The 21,635-nt window shown below is 41.7% G+C and overlaps 1 protein-coding gene across 1 annotated transcript in view; it reads right to left on the bottom strand.

Moving 5' to 3' along the window:
* The window catches only part of LOC141201572 (uncharacterized), a 935,513-nt gene that overhangs the window by 6,340 nt on the left and 907,538 nt on the right, over nt 1–21,635 (bottom strand). The window contains exons 7-9 of the mRNA XM_073663563.1: nt 3,318–3,441; nt 3,137–3,234; nt 2,848–2,938 (exon numbers count right to left, since the gene is read on the bottom strand). Of these exons, the coding sequence (XP_073519664.1) occupies nt 2,848–2,938; nt 3,137–3,234; nt 3,318–3,441 (313 nt within the window). The remainder of the gene's footprint in view (nt 1–2,847; nt 2,939–3,136; nt 3,235–3,317; nt 3,442–21,635) is intronic.

Here is a 21,635-nt window from a genome sequence, read left to right as displayed (position 1 = left end):
GGGATGTAGGCTTCTCATATGATGAGAGGTTGGAAAAGTTGAGCTTGTTTAGCTTAGAAAAACGACGGATCTCACTGACATGTATAAATATATGTGTGGTCAGTACAAAGGTGTAGCACATGACTTATTCCTTCCAAAGACTAAGGACCAGGGGGCAATCATTACTGGTGGAAGAAAGGCGATTCCGGCACCTAAACAGTAAAGGGTTCTTTACAGTCAGAGCAGTCGGACTGTGGAATGCCCTACTACAGGAGGTAGTAATGGCCGACACTATAACAGCTTTCAAAAAAGGGCTGGATGATTTCCTCGCTACAGGTAATATGGTGTCCTAGAGTTAAATTAGACAAAATGTTACACCTATAGTAGTACATTTGATCCAGGGTTCCTGTACTGATCGCCTTTCTCGGGGTCAAGAAGGAATTTTTCCCCATGATGCAAATTGGCTGAATGTATCCTTGGTTTTTTGCCTTCTTCTGGATCAAAAGATTTAGGTACAGGGATTTTAGTAATACAATAACAGTAATACAAAAAATAAAACTAATTAAAAATTATTTATGGTTATTTGTAATTGTAATAGTGCAGTAATAATAAAAATGGTAATCCATTTGTGAGGCCTAGTTCCAGTAACTTAGTGTAGTGTTGGTATGGGGAGTACAATTGGGGGAGAAAGGTTGAACTTGATGGACCTAGGTCTTTATCCAATCTACGTTACTATGTTACACTATCTGACTTCCAAACAAGAACCCATGTATCTAGCTAATATCTTTCAGTACAAGGGCGCACACTCAGCAGCGTCTGTGTCCTTCAGTAACATGGATAAAATGGCGCTGAGGGAACATGGCCGGTTTTTATATCGAGAGGAAATGTGATTTCAGCAGCGAATTGCAGAAGCCCTTGTATCTGGACACTGTGGATGCTTCCTGCGCTCTGACTGGCTAGCCACGCATTCCTGACTTAAAGTTACCGGCTACAGGACAAAATAAATAAATAAAAAAATTACAAGCACACCACTGATCTATCACCCCACTCATCTGCCACATCCCCCCACTCATCATAAACAAGCACTATGCTAGCCAAACTGTTCAAAACGCTGTAGTTGCCCCGCAATCACGTTCCCGCATTTATTCCCCGAACTTTGCTGATTTTTTCCAATTTTAAGAAATTTTGCTTGCATTTCCGATCATGAATCCGAATGTGCCATATTCGTATCAAATTGAGGCTGCGTGCCCACAATGCGTTTTTCAAGCGTTTTTGCTGTGGAAACGCTTGAAAAACGCTTGGTAATACGTGCCCCATGGTCCCCAATGACAATCCGCATGTTCTGTGCCTATGCTGCTTAATTTTCCGCAGGGGATTTTATGTGCGGGAAAATCCACAGCATCTCCATTATTTTTGCGTTTATGCATGCGGAATTGCCTACTCAATGCATTAGAAAAACGCATGGCAATTCCGCATGTCAAAAACGCGCCAAAAACAAGTGTTAGATTCCGCACGCGTTTTTTCTGGCAAGGAGATGCAGAAATGAAGCGGAAATTTTCCGCTTCGTTTCTGCATTGAGGGCACATAACCTTAGGTTGTAAGATTGGATTTCGAATAAATTCGCTCATCACTACTTACCAAGCTGCTTGCCTATTGTCCTGTAGCCAATCTCAGCCTTGTGCAGGTCTACAGGTGTCCTTAGACATCTCTTTGGTCTTGGCCATGGGGCAGAGATTGGAGTGTGATTGATTGATTGAGTGTGTGGACAGGTGTCTTTTATACAGGTAACGAGTTCAAACAGGTGCAATTAATACAGGTAATGAGTGCAGAGTAGGAGGGCTTCTTAAAGAAAAACTAACAGGTCTGTGAGAGAACAGAATTCTTGCTGGTTGGTAGGTGATCAAATACTTATTTAATGCAATAAAATACAGTTTAATTATTTAAAAATCATACAATGTGATTTTCTGGATTTTTTTTAAGATTCTGTCTCTCACAGGTGAAGTGTACCTACGATAAACTTGCAAAATCAGCAGTGTATCAAATACTTATTTTCCCCACAGTAGCAGCAGCTATGGACGTCCATCACGATAGCTTCATCCTCATCGCTAATGCTATAATATGAGAAGTTCAGCTAACAGGCTCTAATGATTGGCATTATCTAGGAGACTGTCTATTGTACTATATGATTGCTGAAAAGATTAGGGATAAAGCAAGAGAATCTCTCAATATCCTATAACTGCTGCTATAAGCACAAGATAAGAGAAACTGCCAATGTGTCGGCTTCATGAATTTTAAAGCTTACCACAGTGAATTTATTCACAGTTCTCCTGAATAAATTGTTCTGTTAGATAGAAACGGTAGGAAGATCTATTATCCTGATTAAACAAACATAATTGATATATATTGCAATAATCTTGAGTGACAAACTCTTTACTGCTAATATCCTAGCTGACTTTCAGTTCTGGGACCATTGAGTCAATAATTTTTACATTTTGCTACTATATTTCTAGTTTTAATCGTGAAAAAATAAAAGTTAATTTTTACCATTTACTCCAATTGGATTAGTCTGTGAAATTTGGAAATATAAGTTTTGGAGATATATAATAATTTGTCAGAGCAGTGAATGGATTTACAGATCTGGGCAGTTAAAGGTCAGCATCTCCTAATCCCAGGGGGGAGGTGGATCCTCCAGGTTGTAAGTTCTATAGAAAAGGGCTTTCATAATTCACAAAGTCATTTGAACAGTTTTCGGTGGAAGAGAATGTTGTACTTTAATGGAAAAATGGTGATCACACGACCTATAAAGCAGCCACAGCCGGTGACTGAGAAGAATCTGTGACTTTTCTACATTTAGTGGTTACTACTCACCTGGGTGGTCATATGTAGGAATCCCCTCTTTACACCGCTCATCACCCCTCACATATGTCTCTGTAGTATTAATATGGGTCAGATCTTCACCCTGAAACAAATATTGTAAAAGTCACAAACAGATGGAGAAGTCCCATCTATGATCAGCTCTAATCCTGCCATCTCCAACGTACTCATTACACAAGTGTAAAACATATAATACTGGTGGATAAAACAAGACTGAGCACAAGACCTTCACAGCCGTCTACACATCATAGGGGAGATCTCATGACACCTTCTCTCCATCTACCTGATGATCCTGAGGAACATTGGGATCTTCTTGTTTACAGTCATGTGGAAGAAAAGGACGGGGACATCTCTCTGGTGTTGTCCTCTTACTGGATCGATCTGGAGGAAACACATACAAGGACTGAATTCATTCTTTACATACAGATAATTATAGTCCGTGTGTATTTAGTCCTGTCTATTACCTGGTGATGTGAGGGGCTGGGGAACCTCCATCATGACGTCCTTGTACAGATCTTTGTGTCCTTCTAAATACTCCCACTCCTCCATGGAGAAATAGACGGCGACATCCTGACACCTTATAGGAACCTGACACATATAATGATACCGTCATCCCCCCGATCCCTCCATAGCACTACTGTATAATGTCCCAGCATTCCCAGCAGTGTCACCTCTCCAGTCAGCAGCTCAATCATCTTGTAGGTGAGTTCTAGGATCTTCTGGTCATTGATGTTCTCGTGTATCAGGGGGTGAGGTGGAGGCCCAGTGATTGGGCTCAGGGGTCTTCCCCATCCCTCAGGCACAGGTGCCTGACAGCGCTCACTAGAGGTCTTCTTCACTACTGTATAATCCTGGTAATGGAGAGACACATTAATAAATCTCACTCCAGACATTTCCAGAGTCCTCACCTCTCCAGTTCTGTCCATCTGTTATTCCCATAGATAAGAATGATGTAATGTGATGTCATCAGAATCTCTCACCTCTCCAGTAAGCCGGAAGAGGATCTCTAGGGTGAGGTGTAATATCCTCTCTGCCATCTTGTCTCTATCCATATCCATCTTTGATTGGTAAATCAGGAAAATTCTCTTATATAGAAGATCTTCACTGAGAGGGTCCGATATTGTAGAGACCTGAATGAGAAGAAGATGAGACGATGTAACATTATAAAAATCCTGTGTGATAATACAATTACTGGAGATAATAAGGGAAACATATGAGGAGATATATTATTTTACAGTATCTAGTTTTCTTCTTTACATCTAGTAATAAAACCTATATATTTTAGACCACAGACCACAAGCAGTTTCTTCCTTGGAGTCTGTAGCTGAATATGTTTCTCATAGACTCATCTTCCATAACGCTAATTCGCGTCTCATTTAAATCTTTATGACAACCCAAAACATCCAAATAACCCTGATCAAAAGTTCACATACCCTGGTGATTTTGGCCTGATAACATGCACAGAATTTGACACAAATGGGTTTGAATGGCAACTAAAGGTAACATCCTCACCTGTAACCTGTGTGCTTGTAATCAGTGTGTGTGCATAAAAGCTGAGTGAGTTTCTGGGATCCAGACAGACTCTTGCATCTTTCATCCAGCCACTGACGTTTCTGGATTGTGAGTGAAAAGAATTGTCAACGGATCTACGAGAAAAGGTAGTTGAACTATATAACACAAGAAAGGGATACAAAAATAAATAGCCAAGGAATTGATAATGCCAGTCAGCAGCATTCAAACTATGAATAACAAATGGAAAATAAGGGGCTCTGTAAAAACCAAACCATGGTCAGGTAGACCAACAAAAATTTCAGCCACAACTGCCAGGAAAATTGTTTGGGATTCAAAGAAAAACCCACAAATAACATCAGCTGTAATTCATGACTCTATGAAAACTAGCGGGGTGGCTGTTTCAAGATGCACAATAAGGAGGCAATTAAAGAAAAATGGGTGCATGGTCGCCAGAAGAAAGCCATTACTGCGCAAATGCCACAAAGCATCTCGCCTACAATACGCCAAACAGCACAGAGACAAGCCTCAAAACTTCTGGAACAAGGTAATTTGGAGTGATGAGACCAAAATTGAACTTTTTGGCCACAACCATAAACATTACATTTAGATAGAGGTCAACAAGGCCTATGATGAAAGGAACACCATTCCTACTGTAAAGCACGGAGGTGGATCGCTTATGTTTTGGGATTGTGCGAGCTACAAAGGCACAGGAAACTTGGTAAAAGTTGAAGGAAAGATGAATGCAGCACGTTATCAGCAAATACTGGAGGCAAATTTGCACTCATCAGCCTGGAAGCTGCGCATGGGACGTACTTGAACGTTCCAACATGACAAGTGATTTTGATGACTGATTCTGACAAGTGATTTTGATGAGTGATTCTGACAAGTGATTTTAACGAGTGATTCTGACAAGTGATTTTGACGAGTGATTCTGACAAGTGATTTTGACGAGTGATTCTGACAAGTGATTTTGACAAATGATTCTGACAAGTGATTTTGACGAGTGATTCTGACAAGTGATTTTGATGAGTGATTCTGACAAGTGATTTTGACGAGTGATTTTGACGAGTGATTCTGACAAGTGATTTTGACGAGTGATTCTGACAAGTGATTTTGACGAGTGATTCTGACAAGTGATTTTGACAAATGATTCTGACAAGTGATTTTGACGAGTGATTCTGACAAGTGATTTTGATGAGTGATTCTGACAAGTGATTTTGATGAGTGATTCTGACAAGTGATTTTGATGAGTGATTCTGACAAGTGATTTTGACAAGTGATTTTGACAAATGATTCTGACAAGTGATTTTGACGAGTGATTCTGACAAGTGATTTTGACGAGTGATTCTGACAAGTGATTTTGACGAGTGATTCTGACAAGTGATTTTGACGAGTGATTCTGACAAGTGATTTTGACGAGTGATTCTGACAAGTGACTTTGACAACTGTAATAATAATAATAAAAAAAAATTAACTGTTCGCTGTTGGGACTTGACCCCAAAATTCTGTGTCCCAAAGCCAGTGCACTAACCACTGAACTATAAACTCAGCTGTAAAAATATAGGAGTTCTATTTGGTTACATTATTTTCAGTGCACACTTGTCTAAAACTCATTGGGACAGACTGAAAGCAAGCCAAATTCAAATGATATTTAATTCTGATGTGTGAGTCTGATGTGTGACTTACTTCAAACTTCAGAATCATAATGACTTTTAGTCATCCTGAGTATTTTCATGGTTGATCTCATAAGACAAGAAAAGGTATCAGTTAGTATCACTTGACTGGATAGCACAATAGTAAGGCACCAGTCTCTAAAGCTGCAGTGTTAGATTTCAAATCCTGATAGGAATAAGATTTTTTTTTTTATTATTATTACTATGGCTATTTCGCACACAAACTACAGGGGTGTTTTACTTTTAATATCTGACACTCAGATTGTCATCCTGATGTGTTAACAGTTTCAGACACGCTGTCTATTTGCATGGTAAATTACATAGCCAAAGTAAATTGGGAGTTTGTAGCCAGTTCTTTGGTGGATGGAAATAAAAATTTACAATAAAGACATTTTATCACTAGACCCCTTTAAGAAATTATGCAAATATAAAGTCACTTGGAAATATATATGCAGTAAATTAGTGCCTCCCAATTTAGTTTGGCTATGTAATTTACCATGCAAATAGACAGTGTATAATAGATCTCTCTGTCTGTAATGACTCTATATAATAGATCCCTCTGTGTGTAATGACTCTATATAATAGATCCCTCTGTGTGTAATGACTCTATATAATAGATCCCTCTGTGTGTAATGACTCTATATAATAGATCCCTCTGTGTGTAATGACTCTATATAATAGATCCCTCTGTGTGTAATGACTCTATATAATAGATCTCTCTGTCTGTAATGACTCTATATAATAGATCCCTCTGTGTGTAATGACTCTATATAATAGATCCCTCTGTGTGTAATGACTCTATATAATAGACCCCTCGGTGTGTAATGACTCTATATAATAGATCTCTCTGTGTGTAATGATTCTATATAATAGATCCCTCTGTGTGTAATGACTCTATATAATAGATCACTCTGTGTGTAATGACTATATAATAAATCCCTCTGTGTGTAATGACTCTATATAATAGATCCCTCTGTGTGTAATGAGGCTCTATAATAGATCCCTCTGTGTGTAATGACTCTATATAATAGATCCCTCTGTGTGTAATGACTCTATATAATAGATCCCTGTGTGTAATGACTTTGTATAATAGATCCCTCTGTGTGTAATGACTCTATCTAATAGATCCCTCTGTGTGTAATGACTCTATATAATAGATCCCTGTGTGTAATGACTCTATATAATAGATCCCTCTGTGTGTAATGACTCTATCTAATAGATCCCTCTGTGTGTAATGACTCTATATAATAGATCCCTCTGTGTGTAATGACTCTATCTAATAGATCCCTCTGTGTGTAATGACTCTATATAATAGATCTCTCTGTCTGTAATGACTTTTATATAATAGATCCCTCTGTGTGTAATGACTCTATATAATAGATCCCTCTGTGTGTAATGACTCTATATAATAGATCCCTCTGTGTGTAATGACTCTATATAATAGATCCCTCTGTGTGTAATGACTCTATATAATATATCCCTCTGTGTGTAATGACTCTATATAATAGATCTCTCTGTCTGTAATGACTCTATATAATAGATCCCTCTGTGTGTAATGACTCTATATATTAGATCCCTCTGTGTGTAATGACTCTATATAATAGACCCCTCGGTGTGTAATGACTCTATATAATAGATCTCTCTGTGTGTAATGACTCTATATAATAGATCCCTCTGTGTGTAATGACTCTATATAATAGATCACTCTGTGTGTAATGACTCTATATAATAAATCACTCTGTGTGTAATGACTCTATATAATAGATCCCTCTGTGTGTAATGAGGCTCTATAATAGATCCCTCTGTGTGTAATGACTCTATATAATAGATCCCTCTGTGTGTAATGACTCTATATAATAGATCCCTGTGTGTAATGACTCTATATAATAGATCCCTCTGTGTGTAATGACTCTATATAATAGATCCCTCTGTGTGTAATGACTCTATATAATAGATCCCTCTGTGTGTAATGACTCTATATAATAGATCCCTCTGTGTGTAATGACTCTATATAATAGATCTCTCTGTCTGGAATGCCTCTATATAATAGATCCCTCTGTGTGTAATGACTCTATATAATAGATCCCTCTGTGTGTAATGACTCTATATAATAGACCCCTCGGTGTGTAATGACTCTATATAATAGATCTCTCTGTGTGTAATGACTCTATATAATAGATCCCTCTGTGTGTAATGACTCTATATAATAGATCACTCTGTGTGTAATGACTCTATATAATAAATCCCTCTGTGTGTAATGACTCTATATAATAGATCCCTCTGTGTGTAATGAGGCTCTATAATAGATCCCTGTGTGTAATGACTCTATATAATAGATCCCTGTGTGTAATGACTTTATATAATAGATCCCTCTGTGTGTAATGACTCTATATAATAGATCCCTCAGTGTGTAATGACTCTATATAATAGATCCCTCTGTGTGTAATGACTCTATATAATAGATCCCTCTGTGTGTAATGACTCTATATAATAGATCACTCTGTGTGTAATGACTATGTAATAGATCCCTCTGTGTGTAATGACTCTATATAATAGATCCCTCTGTGTGTAATGACTCTCTATAATAGATCCCTGTGTGTAATGACTCTATATAATAGATCCCTCTGTGTTAATTACTCTATATTATAGATCCCTCTGTGTGTAATGACTCTATATAATAGATCCCTCTGTGTGTAATGACTCTATATAATAGATCCCTCTGTGTTAATTACTCTATATAATAGATCCCTGTGTGTAAAGACTCTATATAATAGATCCCTCTGTGTGTAATGAGGCTCTATAATAGATCCCTCTGTGTGTAATGACTCTATATAATAGATCCCTCTGTGTGTAATGACTCTATATAATAGATCCCTGTGTGTAATGACTTTATATAATAGATCCCTGTGTGTGTAATGACTCTATATAATAGATCCCTCTGTGTGTAATGACTCTATATAATAGATCCCTCTGTGTGTAATGACTCTATATAATAGATCCCTCTGTGTGTAATGACTCTATATAATAGATCCCTCTGTGTGTAATGACTCTATATAATAGATCTCTCTGTCTGGAATGCCTCTATATAATAGATCCCTCTGTGTGTAATGACTCCATATAATAGATCCCTCTGTGTGTAATGACTCTATATAATAGACCCCTCGGTGTGTAATGACTCTATATAATAGATCTCTCTGTGTGTAATGACTCTATATAATAGATCCCTCTGTGTGTAATGACTCTATATAATAGATCACTCTGTGTGTAATGACTCTATATAATAAATCCCTCTGTGTGTAATGACTCTATATAATAGATCCCTCTGTGTGTAATGAGGCTCTATAATAGATCCCTGTGTGTAATGACTCTATATAATAGATCCCTGTGTGTAATGACTTTATATAATAGATCCCTCTGTGTGTAATGACTCTATATAATAGATCCCTCAGTGTGTAATGACTCTATATAATAGATCCCTCTGTGTGTAATGACTCTATATAATAGATCCCTCTGTGTGTAATGACTCTATATAATAGATCCCTCTGTGTGTAATGACTCTATATAATAGATCACTCTGTGTGTAATGACTCTATATAATAGATCCCTCTGTGTGTAATGACTCTATATAATAGATCCCTGTGTGTAATGACTCTATATAATAGATCCCTCTGTGTTAATTACTCTATATTATAGATCCCTCTGTGTGTAATGACTCTATATAATAGATCCCTCTGTGTGTAATGACTCTATATAATAGATCCCTCTGTGTTAATTACTCTATATAATAGATCCCTGTGTGTAAAGACTCTATATAATAGATCCCTCTGTGTGTAATGAGGCTCTATAATAGATCCCTCTGTGTGTAATGACTCTATATAATAGATCCCTCTGTGTGTAATGACTCTATATAATAGATCCCTGTGTGTAATGACTTTATATAATAGATCCCTGTGTGTGTAATGACTCTATATAATAGATCCCTCTGTGTGTAATGACTCTATATAATAGATCCCTCTGTGTGTAATGACTCTATATAATAGATCCCTCTGTGTGTAATGACTCTATATAATATATCCCTCTGTGTGTAATGACTCTATATAATAGATCTCTCTGTCTGGAATGCCTCTATATAATAGATCCCTCTGTGTGTAATGACTCTATATAATAGATCCCTCTGTGTGTAATGACTCTATATAATAGACCCCTCGGTGTGTAATGACTCTATATAATAGATCTCTCTGTGTGTAATGACTCTATATAATAGATCCCTCTGTGTGTAATGACTCTATATAATAGATCACTCTGTGTGTAATGACTCTATATAATAGATCCCTCTGTGTGTAATGACTGTATATAATAGATCCCTCTGTGTGTAATGACTGTATATAATAGATCCCTCTGTGTGTAATGACTGTATATAATAGATCCCTCTGTGTGTAATGACTCTATATAATAGATCCCTCTGTGTGTAATGACTCTATATAATAGACCCCTCGGTGTGTAATGACTCTATATAATAGATCCCTCTGTGTGTAATGAGGCTCTATAATAGATCCCTCTGTGTGTAATGACTCTATATAATAGATCCCTCTGTATGTAATGACTCTATATAATAGATCCCTGTGTGTAATGACTTTATATAATAGATCCCTCTGTGTGTAATGACTCTATATAATAGATCCCTCAGTGTGTAATGACTCTATATAATAGATCCCTCTGTGTGTAATGACTCTATATAATAGATCACTCTGTGTGTAATGACTCTATATAATAGATCCCTCTGTGTGTAATGACTCTATATAATAGATCCCTCTGTGTGTAATGACTCTATATAATAGATCCCTCTGTGTGTAATGACTCTATATAATAGATCCCTCTGTGTTAATTACTCTATATAATAGATCCCTGTGTGTAAAGACTCTATATAATAGATCCCTCTGTGTGTAATGACTCTATATAATAGATCCCTCTGTGTGTAATGATTCTATATAATAGATCCCTCTGTGTGTAATGACTCTATATCATAGATCGCTGTGTGTAATGACTCTATATAATAGATCCCTCTGTGTGTAATGACTCTATATAATAGATCCCTCTGTGTGTAATGACTCTATATAATAGATCGCTCTGTGTGTAATGACTCTATATAATAGATCCCTCTGTGTGTAATGACTCTATATAATAGATCACTCTGTGTAATGACTCTATATAATAGATCCCTCTGTGTGTAATGACTCTATATAATAGATCCCTCTGCGTGTAATGACTCTATATAATAGACCCCTCTGTGTGTAATGACTGTATATAATAGATCCCTCTGTGTGTAATGACTCTATATAATAGATCCCTCTGTGTGTAATGACTCTATATAATAGACCCCTCTGTGTGTAATGACTCTATATAATAGATCCCTCTGTGTGTAATGACTCTATATAATAGATCCCTCTGTGTAATGACTATATAATAGATCCCTCTGTGTGTAATGACTCTATATAATAGATCCCTCTGTGTGTAATGACTCTATATAATAGATCCCTCTGTGTGTAATGACTCTATATAATAGATCCCTCTGTGTGTAATGACTCTATATAATAGATCCCTCTGTGTAATGACTCTATATAATAGATCCCTCTGTGTGTAATGACTCTATATAATAGATCCCTCTGCGTGTAATGACTCTATATAATAGACCCCTCTGTGTGTAATGACTGTATATAATAGATCCCTCTGTGTGTAATGACTCTATATAATAGATCCCTCTGTGTGTAATGACTCTATATAATAGACCCCTCTGTGTGTAATGACTCTATATAATAGATCCCTCTGTGTGTAATGACTCTATATAATAGATCCCTCTGTGTAATGACTATATAATAGATCCCTCTGTGTGTAATGACTCTATATAATAGATCCCTCTGTGTGTAATGACTCTATATAATAGATCCCTCTGTGTGTAATGACTCTATATAATAGATCCCTCTGTGTGTAATGACTCTATATAATAGATCCCTCTGTGTGTAATGACTCTATATAATAGATCCCTCTGTGTAATGACTCTATATAATAGATCCCTCTGTGTGTAATGACTCTATATAATAGATCACTCTGTGTGTAATGACTCTATATAATATAGGAGTTTCACTTTTTGTATTGAAGAACTGAAATAAACTAACTTTTTGATGATATTCTAATTTAGTGAGAAACGCTTGTAGCACTGGTGTGTGCATATGAATAAAGGAAACGGCTGTATACATGTGTATATAAGACTGGTAACATATATATAATGGTGATTGTGTCCTTCTGTCCGAAGCCTGCACTATTTGTTTCCAGAGTCAGCGCATGTGCATGCCGCATTACGGCGCCGCTTTATTGAAGATATTGAGTGTGCGAATTCACAGACACAGTGTCTTCAATACAATGACACCGGAGGGTATTACAGAGCACAAACTTGCCGGGTCCATGTGCCACAATACACGCTGCCGGCCAATCAAGGGCCAGCAGTGACGGTGGCGTGCATGTGACTGGGCGCATCGCAGTGATGTCGTTCACCCCCGTTGCTTGGACACTGAAGTCAGCTACAGTCTTCAGAAGACGACGATGCCCTGCAGGGGAGCGGGGGAGAGGCGAGTAGGATGCGGGGATTGTTCAGGTTGGGAATAGATGGGAATGGTGGTGAGGAGTCAGATGTGTCTGCGCTGTAATCTCCGCAGACGAGTCCTGGCTGGAGAAGTCACAATGTCTTTCTGAGAAAGATGGAAAAGTGAACGACTCCATCAGAAAGAACATCAGCTGTGATTATCTGTAACTGTGCTGTATAGTCTATATGTCCTGCAGGACCGGGATCTACCACTAGATGTCACCGTATGGCGGGAATAGTGAGGGACTTTGTGGAGATTTTTCTTTCAGTTACAGCGCGGTCATCTCCAGTAATAGGCTGCACCAGCATAGTATGATCATGGGTTACCAGTAAGAGACCACTCAGATACTGCGCCCCCCGGAGCTGAACACCTAGCTACACCTGTGCAAGTGTTCACACCACACAGAGACCCCAAAAGAGTCTCCGTGCTGAAGGGGTTAATGCGCCCAGTAATGGGGTCTCCACATACCTCCACCTGCAGAGCCGCCACCACATATATGGCTGCTCTGTGCGCACAGGAGCTGTGATGAGGTCACAGGAGGGGAGGAGTCAGGGGTCACATGATCAGGGGCCTCAGTGGATGCAGGACTCTGCTGTGCTGGTTGTCATGGTGCTGGATGAGCTGAAGTTTATGTGTGGGGTCAGGAGGGGTTTACAGTGTGGATGTAGCAGAGCCGCGTGTGTACGAGGTGTACGGAGCAGAGCCGCGTGTGTACGAGGTGTACGGAGCAGAGCCACGTGTGTACGAGGTGTACGGAGCAGAGCCGCGTGTGTACGAGGTGTACGGACAGAGCCGCGTGTGTACGAGGCGTACGGAGCAGAGCCGCGTGTGTACGAGGTGTACGGAGCAGAGCCGTGTGTACGAGGTGTACGGAGCAGAGCCGCGCGCGTACGAGGTGTACGGAGCAGAGCCGCGTGTGTACGAGGTGTACGGAGCAGAGCCGTGTGTGTACGAGGTGTACGGAGCAGAGCCGCGTGTGTACGAGGTGTACGGAGCAGAGCCGCGTGTGTACGAGGTGTGCGGAGCAGAGCCGTGTGTGTACGAGGTGTACGGAGCAGAGCCGCGTGTGTACGAGGTGTACGGAGCAGAGCCGCGTGTGTACGAGGTGTACGGAGCAGAGCCGTGTGTGTACGAGGTGTACGGAGCAGAGCCGCGTGTGTACGAGGTGTGCGGAGCAGAGCCGTGTGTGTACGAGGTGTGCGGAGCAGAGCCGTGTGTGTACGAGGTGTACGGAGCAGAGCCGCGTGTGTACGAGGTGTACGGAGCAGAGCCGCGTGTGTACGAGGTGTGCGGAGCAGAGCCGTGTGTGTACGAGGTGTACGGAGCAGAGCCGCGTGTGTACGAGGTGTACGGAGCAGAGCCGTGTGTGTACGAGGTGTACGGAGCGGAGCCGCGTGTGTACGAGGTGTACGGAGCAGAGCCGCGTGTGTACGAGGTGTACGGAGCAGAGCCGCGTGTGTACGAGGTGTACGGAGCAGAGCCGCGTGTGTACGAGGTGTACGGAGCAGAGCCGCGTGTGTACGAGGTGTACGGAGCAGAGCCGCGTGTGTACGAGGTGTACGGAGCAGAGCCGCGCGTGTACGAGGTGTACGGAGCAGAGCCGCGCGTGTACGAGGTGTACGGAGCAGAGCCGCGCGTGTACGAGGTGTACGGAGCAGAGCCGCGCGTGTACGAGGTGTACGGAGCGGAGCCGCGTGTGTACGAGGCGTACGGAGCGGAGCCGCGTGTGTACGAGGCGTACGGAGCTGAGCCGCGCGTGTACGAGGCGTACGGAGCGGAGCCGCGCGTGTACGAGGCGTACGGAGCTGAGCCGCGCGTGTACGAGGCGTACGGAGCTGAGCCGCGCGTGTACGAGGCGTACGGAGCTGAGCCGCGCGTGTACGAGGCGTACGGAGCTGAGCCGCGCGTGTACGAGGCGTACGGAGCGGAGCCGCGCGTGTACGAGGCGTACGGAGCGGAGCCGCGCGTGTACGAGGCGTACGGAGCGGAGCCGCGCGTGTACGAGGCGTACGGAGCGGAGCCGCGCGTGTACGAGGCGTACGGAGCGGAGCCGCGCGTGTACGAGGCGTGCGGAGCGGAGCCGCGCGTGTACGAGGCGTGCGGAGCGGAGCCGCGCGTGTACGAGGCGTGCGGAGCAGCGCGTGTACGCGGCGTACGGAGCGGAGCCGGGCGTGTACGCGGCGTACGGAGCGGAGCCGCGTGTGTACGCGGTGTACGGAGCGGAGCCGGGTGTGTATGAGGCGTGCGGAGCAGATGCTGCCCCTCTCCAGGAGCGATCACAGCAGCACGACCTGAGACGTTCTTGTTCTACACAGACTGTCCTGACAGAACACAGCTCGTCAGGACGTAGCCCCGACCTCCAGCGACAGCCGGACAGTCCCATTGGATCTGGGACGGTTGGGCGGTTTCTGTATATAAGTTGTGTGTGATAATTGTAGATTTATTAATGTCTTAGCATAAAAGGATGTACCTGAGTGTTTGTGCCGGGGTCCACATGCATGGAGGGGTTGAGGCGGTGCTGGCTGTATTATGCAGACGGCATCTGCCTGTAACAGTAGTAACCAGAAACTACTAGAAACTCTGCACCAAAATGAAGCAAATCCTTATTCTGGGGACTTCGCCTTGTACGTAACACCCCCGGATCCGGTACAAGCCGGGCAGATGTTCTCATTCATGTCATTTTCTGCTGAAGGTTTTGCGGTTTTCTGGAAACTATAAAAAAGAAAAAGCGTAAAACAATATTTGTTTCTGCTGCATTGACATAAGTACAATCTTTCATTATATATAAATCTATTACACGTCGGGTCAATGCTGTAACGAAAACAAAAATAATAACCTTACTTTGATTTTTTCCCCATTTTTCAATACTTTATGTGGTAAATTGAATGTTGTCGTTCCAAAGAACAACTAGTCCCACAAAACACAAGCCCTCCGTCTGTGTTAATGAAAAAACAAAGTTAGATTTTTTGGGAAAAAGGGAGGAAAAAAACAAAAAATTGCTCTTGTCAGAATAATGTAATTGCTATATATATATATATATATATATTTAAAATTGAATAATTTTACCCCAAAATTGTGATCTCTTATAATATTATCATTCTTCATGCGAGATTAATCATTAGTCTGTAGATAAATCCAAACATCTGGAAGATGTAGAACAATATATCTGTGATTCTCTTCTGCCAGGATAAGCGCCTCCTTTCTGTCCTTTCTGTGATGGAGAAAACGCTTGAAAGATTCAGAAAGTCCGATGAGTTTTTGGAGCTTATTGTAAAGGGCCTTAATGACGACCTGGGAAAGAAACCACCAGAAACAAAGGATCCAACCAGGTAAGTTCTAATGATCCCATCTGATAAAATGATCAGCTTTATTTCCATGGGATTGTTCTGTAGAAGAGATGGGACCTGCAGCATTTTCATCCTGAACTTCACTATGTATAGATGTAGCAAAGCTTAATGTGACAATTCACACAGCGCATTGATAAATTGTCTCAGAAGGTTAGCTCTCATAACAGAATTAACATCACTTATAGTGGAACTAAACTTACAATTTATTTTCAGAATTGTGAAAATTATGGCACTTTGCAAAGCACTTCATTAGTTTCTTTGGCGTCATATCCGTAAAATGATCATATTAAAGTGGTCTCCAGACCCTGCTTTTCCCCAGTGCAGGAGCGTTGCTGGGGTCCTAAGACCCAAAGTACATGTTTCCCCATATAACCTCCCTGCCACTTAAAAGAGGATTTATACATATATAATTACAGTATACCACTGTTACTAATCTAAAATACACTATACAAAGACCAATATTCCCAAAATTACTACTATACAAGGCCAAAATGATCCTGCTACACAATGTCCTCTACCATCACCACCACACAGCGAGTCCATATATGAGAGAAAACCCCGCAGGGTAAAAGACCATCAAAGGAGTCCAGGGGGTATAAAATCTATCATATTTATTCAGCAATAGAAGAATAGGATGATGGGGGAAGGGACACAACACATATGTGATTGTTAGACATGTAAGCGAAAAAAAGCAAGGCACGCAAGGAAGGGGCCATTCCAGGTATAATGGCTGTCTATAGTATCATCATGGGTATACTAAAATATCCCAAAATAGACACCACATATATTTCACTGGGGGCAACAGTCATCATATGCAGGTGCATCTCACTAAATTACAATATCATCAAAAAGTTAATTTATTTCAGTTCTTCAATACAAAAAGTGAAACTCATATATTATATAGAGTCATTACAGACAGAGTGATATATTTCTAGTGTTTATTTCTGTTAATGTAGAGGATTATGGCTTACAGCCAATGAAAACACTAAAGTTATTATCTCAGTAAATTAGAATAATGAACAAAAAACACCTGCAACGGCTTCCTAAGTGTTTAAAAATGTCACATAGTCTGTTTCAGTAGGCTCCACAATCATGGGGAAGACTGCTGACTTGACAAATGCCAAGAAGGCAGTCATTGACACCGTCCACAAGGTCCCAGAGTTCCAATTTTCCTTTGGAAATCAAGGTCCCAGAGTCTGGAGGAAGAGTGGAGAGGCCACAATCCAAGCTGCTGGAGGTCTAGTGTGAAGTTTCCACAATTAGTGATGGCTTGGAGAGCCATGTCATCTGCTGGTGGAGGTCCACTGTGTTTTATCAACACCTAAGTCAGCGCAGCCGTCTACCAGGAAATTTTACAGCACTTCATGCTTCCCTCTGCCGAGAAGCTTTTTGGAGATGGAAATTTCATTCTCCAGCAGGACTTGGCACCTGTCCACACTGCCAAAAGTACCAATACCTGGTTTACACACAACTGTATCACTGTGCTTAATTGGTCAGCAAACTCAAATGACCTTAACCCCATAGAGAATCTATTATAGAGAATCTATGGGGTATTGTCAAGATGAAGATAAGAGACACCAAACCCAACAAAGCAGACGAGCTGAAGGCTGCTATCAAAGCCACCTGGGCTTCCATAACACCTCAGCAGTGCCACAGTCTGATCGCCTCCATGCCACGCCGCATTGATGCAGTAATTGATGCAAAAGGAGCCCCGACCAAGTATTGAGGGCATTTACTGAACATACATTTCAGTAGGCCAACATTTCGGATTTTAAAAACATTTTTCAGGCTGATGTTATAAAGTATTCTAATTTACTGAGATAATGACTTTTGTGATTTCATTGGCTGTAAGCCATAATCAGTGACGTACCGCCAATGGTGGCAGGCCACACCACTGCTATGGGGCCCGTGAGCCTCGGGGGAGCGAGGAGGATAGGTGAGTATTGGGGGGGGGGTGGCAGGCTGCGGCGGCGGAGGAGCGGGTACACGCAGTAGCGGCTGCTGTAGCTACCACGTGTGCCCGCTGCTAAAGGGACATGAATATTCCCTCTTCTCCACTTCCATGGGCGTGGAGAAGAGGGAATATTCATTCTCTTTAGTAGCGGGCACGGAGGAGCGCTGAGCCGTGGCTCCTGCTTACAGTGCCCGCTACTAAAGAGAATGCATATTCACGCTTGTCAACGCTCATAGTCCCGGCGTGGAGAGAAGTGAATATGCCGGCAGCAGCAGCAGCTCACCTCGACAACTGAGAGCGCGCGCTGCTCAGATACCAACATGAGCTGCTGGCAGACAGAACACAGCAGCTCTGGAGCAGAGGTGAGGAAGGAAGGTGAGTATAAGTGTTTATTTTTTGTGTGTGCAGTGATGGGGCCACACATACCAGGATTGGGGGATGAGAAGGCCATACATACCAGGATTGGGGGATGAGAAGGCCACACATACCATTCCTGACCCCATTTCTGATGATTGGATATTTCCCTGGATCTCGTGTATCCTGCTGCATATCGCTGTATATAACATAGGCTTACGTCATGTGAACAATGGCCAAATAGCTGATGGCTGAGAACTCGTCCTGTATGATAAAATCTGCGATGGAGGTCCCTAATACGGCTTCCAATGAAGATGTGAAATCATCCAAATGTGTATAAGAACTAGCGAGTGATAAAGGAGACAATGGCTGGTAGGTAATAAGTCATTACCTGTCTGCCAATATCTTCTTCTGGAAGACTTCAAGATATCATGTATTACATATTACATATTATTTTGAAAGCGAACCATGTAATACCACATGTGTCCTGGAGAGGCCACTACGTCCAGCAAAACACAGCTGATTGCTGAGGGGGTTCACTGCCAGACCCCCGACTATCAACTGATCGCCTGCAAGTCCTCATTTGGGGACAGGAGTTGTTCACACTTGGCATATTTTGTGATTCATGAGGGGAGGACAGTAGCCGGATATAGACTTTTTCTATAAAGTCAGATTAAAGGGGTTTTCAGGAATGTTGTTATGTAATATATAGGAGGTTCCCAGTGGTAGAGAAAACACACAGAGCTTTACTTTCTCCTGCTGCTCCAGCTCTGGATCTTCAGCGCTTCCTGTGCTCTATTGTGACTGGCTGCAGGGGTGATGGCTCAACTTCAGCATACATCATTGCTGCAGCCAATCACTGAGCTTAGAAGCTCTGTCAGCGTGGGCCACTGAGCCAAGTGATTGGCTGCAGAGCTGCAGTCATGATGTCACCCTTGAAGCCAGTGACTAAAGATCAGCGGCAGCGGTGAAGTGCTGGAGCTGGAGCAGGAGGTAGTAAAGCTTCATCTGTTCTACTTAAGTGACGATTTATAGGATTTATATTTAAGTGATGAAAAAAAAATTCTGAAATTTGTAAAAAAAAATAATAAAAATAATTTGCTTGTGTCGCCACTTTCCGAGATCCGAAAGCCGCGGCGTTTTCATTTTTCGGGAATGGGGCTGCGTGAGGGCGAGTTTTTTGCACCACAAAGTGATGGTTATATTGATATCATTTTGGGGTATATACAATGTTTTGATTGTCTGTTATTTTATATTTTTTTCTTGTTGCAACGACTGAAAATCTGTAATTCTGGCATTTTATGTAATTTTCTAGTTACGCCGTTTACTAAATGGATTAATTTATTTTATATTTTGATGGATCTGACTTTTACAAACGCAGCGATGCCAAATATGTGTATTTTTTAAATGTTTTATATTTCTTAATTTTTAATGGGGGGAAAACTGGGATGATTTGAACTTTTATACTTTTTTCATTTTTTTTTACTTTTCACTGTATTTGTTCGTCTCTTTAGGGGGCTTGAACCTGCAATCATCTGATTGCTTGTGCTATATACAGCATTGCTATATATAGCAGAAATCACGGTCTGCTATGAACACTAGCAACAGGCTGGCTGTCACAGGAATACAGTGATGACAGACAGTGTGCAGTGATGGGGCCACACATACCAGGATTGGGGGGGTGATGAGGCCCCACATACCAGGATTGGGGGATGAGGAGGCCACACATACCAAGATTGGGGGATGAGGAGGCCACAGATACCAAGATTGGTGGATGAGGAGGCCATACATACCAGGATTGGGGGGAGGAGGGGGCCACACATACCAGGGGATTGGGGAATGAGAAGGCCACACATACCAGGATTGGGGGATGAGGAGGCCACACATACCAGGATTGGGGGATGAGGAGGCCATACATACCAGGATTGGGGGATGAGGAGGCCACACATACCAAGATTGGGGGATGAGGAGGCCACAGATACCAAGATTTGTGGATGAGGAGGCCATACATACCAGGATTGGGGGATGAGGGGGCCATGCATACCAGGATTGGGGGATGAGGGGTGCCATATGTACCAGGACTGGGGGATGAGGGGTGCCATACATACCAGGATGGTGAAATTTTCCAGTAGCTGCTGCATTTCCTACCCTAGGCTTATACTCAACTCAATACGTTTTCCCAGTTTTTTTGTGGTAAAATTAGGGGCCTCGGCTTATACTCGGGTCGTCTTATTTAAAACATACGGTATTTTAAAATCAGTGAGTACGTGGTGCCCATAATACTGCAGGACTGTGTGGTGCATTATACTATATGGGGGCTGCATTTTACCCTTTGGGGTGTGAAATATACTGTATGGAGGACTATGGGGAGTGCATTATATTCTATCGAGGACCATGGGAAGTTCATTATACTATATGGAGGATTGTGGGGGGTGCATTATACTATATGGAGGATTTTGGAGGGTGCATTATACTATATGGAGGATTATGGGTGGCATATTATACTATATGGAAGTCTATGTGGGACCATTATGATATTTTGAGGGCTATGTGGGGGGCCGTTATACTGTATGAAAGCAATTATACGGTGTGAAGGTTTGTGTGGGGTCCATCATACTGTTTGGAGGGCTGTGTGGGGCCATTATACTGTTTGGAGGGCTAGTGTGGGCCATTATACTGTATGTAGGCCCATTATACTGTATGGGGGGCTGTGTGGGAGTCACAGTTGGGGGAATCATACTGTATTAGGGTCACCATACTTTGCCTTGGGAGTTGAAGTGGGGTACAATAAGGTCATTATACTGTTCATGTAGAGGCTAATGTGGAGGAATGCACCATGGGGGTATCATACTGTGTTTGGGGGCACTTTTATTGGCATCATACTTCATGGGGGCAATGAAAGAGGGATCTAGGACTTCAGTAGGAGGAACATTAGAAAAGCGAAGTAAAGGCTGGAAAGTTGTGAGATCGGCTCTTCTGTGACACAGACAAATATTTCTTTATTTTTTTGGTGGGGGGGTCCAATTAGAGCTTCTGCTATGGGGCCTCATGATTTCTATGTGCGCCCCTGGCCATAATCATCAACATTAACAGAAATAAACACTTGAAATAGATCACTTTGATTGTAATGACTCTATATAATATATGAGTTTCATTTTCAGCATTGAAGAACTAAAATAAATAAACTTTTTGATGATATTCTAATTTAGTGAGATGCACCTGTATATATAAGGGGTGTGGGTGCCATCATACTATAAGGGGCTATGGGAGTCATCATGCTATATATAAGGGCCAGTGGGGCCAT

The sequence above is a fragment of the Phyllobates terribilis genome, unplaced genomic scaffold (genome assembly GCF_046119375.1).
Source record: "Phyllobates terribilis strain yellow unplaced genomic scaffold, ASM4611937v1 Scaffold_119__1_contigs__length_5224398, whole genome shotgun sequence".
Taxonomy (NCBI): Eukaryota; Metazoa; Chordata; class Amphibia; order Anura; family Dendrobatidae; genus Phyllobates; species Phyllobates terribilis.
The sequence above is the reverse complement of the archived record's forward strand: the minus strand, read 5'-3'. Positions and strand labels throughout refer to the sequence as shown.